The 2,611-nt window shown below is 37.7% G+C and overlaps 1 protein-coding gene across 1 annotated transcript; it reads left to right on the forward strand.

The window, feature by feature from the left end:
* Nucleotides 1–507: 507 nt before the first annotated feature.
* On the forward strand, nt 508–2,403 carry LOC113359865. The gene is made up of 5 exons (XM_026603437.1): nt 508–591; nt 1,239–1,526; nt 1,613–1,827; nt 2,058–2,078; nt 2,166–2,403. Exons 1-5 carry the CDS (start codon nt 508–510, stop codon nt 2,401–2,403), a joined length of 846 nt encoding a protein of 281 aa, XP_026459222.1.
* Nucleotides 2,404–2,611: the final 208 nt, after the last annotated feature.

A 2,611-nucleotide genomic window follows, 5' to 3' on the forward strand; every position in this document is an offset into this window, starting at 1 on the left:
GGTGAGGTTGGTCATGTGTTTGTTGAAGGAGTTAAGCAAGTCAGGGTTGCTTTCACCAAGTATCGTCTTCCCACTGCTTTCAACATGATTGTAACATACAATGAGCGTTTCTAGGTTCACAGCTAAGTGTGCAGATGAAAAATGTGGCTGGAAATTTCATGCAGCTTCTATTGATGAAAGGAACGAAATGTTTCAGGTAGCTTTTCTGTGTTCTGTCATCTTATGCTTAGCATATGTTATGTTTTGTTACAGTATGTGTAACTTTGGGTTACACATGATGTTTTTTGCACCATATTGTTTTTGGTTGATTTTGTTTATATTTTGTATGAACCTCTTCAGGTCAGATCTTATAACCCTGAGCACATTTGTGGTGCTGGTGGGCGCAACTTGAATCAAAAATATTCCACCAGCTTCACGTCTAGTTTGATTGAGGAAGAAGTTCGGAAAAATCCTTACAAGAAGCCTAAGCAGATTGCAGCTGATTTCCAGAAAAACTATGGGATTACCATGGAGTACTATCAGGCCTATAATGGTAGGGAAAAGGTTTATGAGATGATTTATGGCGACGATGTGAAGTCTTACTCGCACTTGGTATGGTATATTGATGCTATAAGGGAAACCAACCCTAGTAGTGTGATATAGTTTGAATTTGATCATGCACAGAAACAGTTCCAACGGATTTTCATCGCATTTGCTGCATGCATCAAAGGGTACCGGTTTTGTCGGCCAATGGTATACTTGGATGCTACTTTCCTTACTGGTAGATTCAGAGGTTGCTTGATGGCAGCTACTTGGATCAATGGTGGTAAAGGTATGTTTCTTTTTATGTTTTTTGAACAACTTCAGTTGACAAATAACTGAGACTTACACATGTGTAACTCTCAGTTACACATTACTTTACTCAGTGTATAACTAAGAAAATAACATATGTAACCTTAATTTACACATTTGTTTTAGCATGTGTAACTTGTATTTACACATTGTTTTCTGTTTTGTGAAACTTATTATTTTTTCAATTCTGCACAATTTTTTTTGTAGGATTTTTCCCACTTGTTGTGGCACTAGTCGATTCTGAAACTGTCGTCAACTAGGAGTGGTTTTTAAGGAATTTGACTGAAGTTGTTGGTGATGGGAGGCCAATCACCTTCCTTTCGGATCGCCATGAAGGACTCTTGCAGGGTGTTTCACTTGTCTATCCAGATGGGTTCCACAGCTTCTGCTACTATCATTTGACGCAGAATATGCCCATCACTGGATCAGATCCTAGGTACACGCTTGTGATGGACCTTTTCCAAGAGGCGACATACGCACTCTCACCTGAAAACCATGCGAAGGCAATACAGAAGATTAGATACTTGAACTGCGATTGGGTGGCTGATTACATCGAGACTATCCCACCTGAAGCATATGTGAATGCCTATTTCAAAGGTTGTCTGTATGGACGAACATCTAGTACTCTAGCAGAATCAGTCAATAGATGGGTTCTGGTTCAAAAGAAGATGCATGCATCTGATCTTCTTGATCAGGTTAATTGAGTGTGTTTTTTTTTGTTGTTGTCTTTTATTTCTTGTTTTGTCACTTTATGTATTCATAAGTTTTTTTTCCTTTTCAGATTAGGAAGAAAATAATGTGCTTGATGGCAGAGCGTCGTGAAATTGGCGCTAATATGATGACTCCATTAACCCCTGAGTATGAGGAAAAGCTTGCGGCTCTTCAAGATGAAGGTTTGGCTTGGGAAGTATTGGTTTCTAGTCCTACGGTGTTTGAAGTTTTTAGCGAAAGGAGTCACATGGTGGACCTCGAACAACAGACTTGCACCTGTCAAAGGTTTGGTTTCTTATGCTTTTTTTTCTCTATGTATGTTCATTTTTTTTAGATTGTGTATCTTCCAGTTACATTAGATATATGGATGTGTAAATACTAGTTACACATCTATTTTGCAAGTGTAACTTAAAGATACACATCCTGTATATGCATCTGTAACTAGCTAATTTTGAGTGTTTTATGATTTATATATGCAACTAACTGATTTTTTGATTTTTTTTGTTTTTTTGAAGGTGGCGTGTATACGGTTTTCCGTGTGCTCATGCTCTTGCAGCCATACGGAAGATTAAACGTGAGGCTATTGATTTCATTTCACCTTATTTTACAAGCGACTATTTTAGGAAGACTTATCTGCATTGCATCCAGCCAATTCCCAACTACAACAAGCCTGTTGATATTGATGAAGACAACACCATCAACCCTCCTATTGTAAAGAAACAACCAGGTAGACCCCCAGGAAAAAGGATTATTAGTAAACATGAAAAGAAGGTAAAGAGGAAAGTTCATTGCAGCAATTGCAAGGAAGCAGGTCACAACAGGGCAGGTTGCAGGAATCCTCCGAAGTACACATCCCCCTAGCTCTAAGCTGAAGAAGTTCATTTATGCAAGTAATGATTTTATGTGTGGATTCTTCTTTTTCTTGGATTATTTTTTTTAGTTTTCTTCATTTCGGTTAGCATGGACCAAACCTTTTTATGTTTCTGCAACGTTGATTATGTGCAACGATCATTCATTCAGTTTTTATTTTATGTGTGATTTTATATTCTAAGTAAAAATGCATTAATTT

The sequence above is a fragment of the Papaver somniferum genome, chromosome 3 (genome assembly GCF_003573695.1).
Source record: "Papaver somniferum cultivar HN1 chromosome 3, ASM357369v1, whole genome shotgun sequence".
Classification (NCBI taxonomy): domain Eukaryota; kingdom Viridiplantae; phylum Streptophyta; class Magnoliopsida; order Ranunculales; family Papaveraceae; genus Papaver; species Papaver somniferum.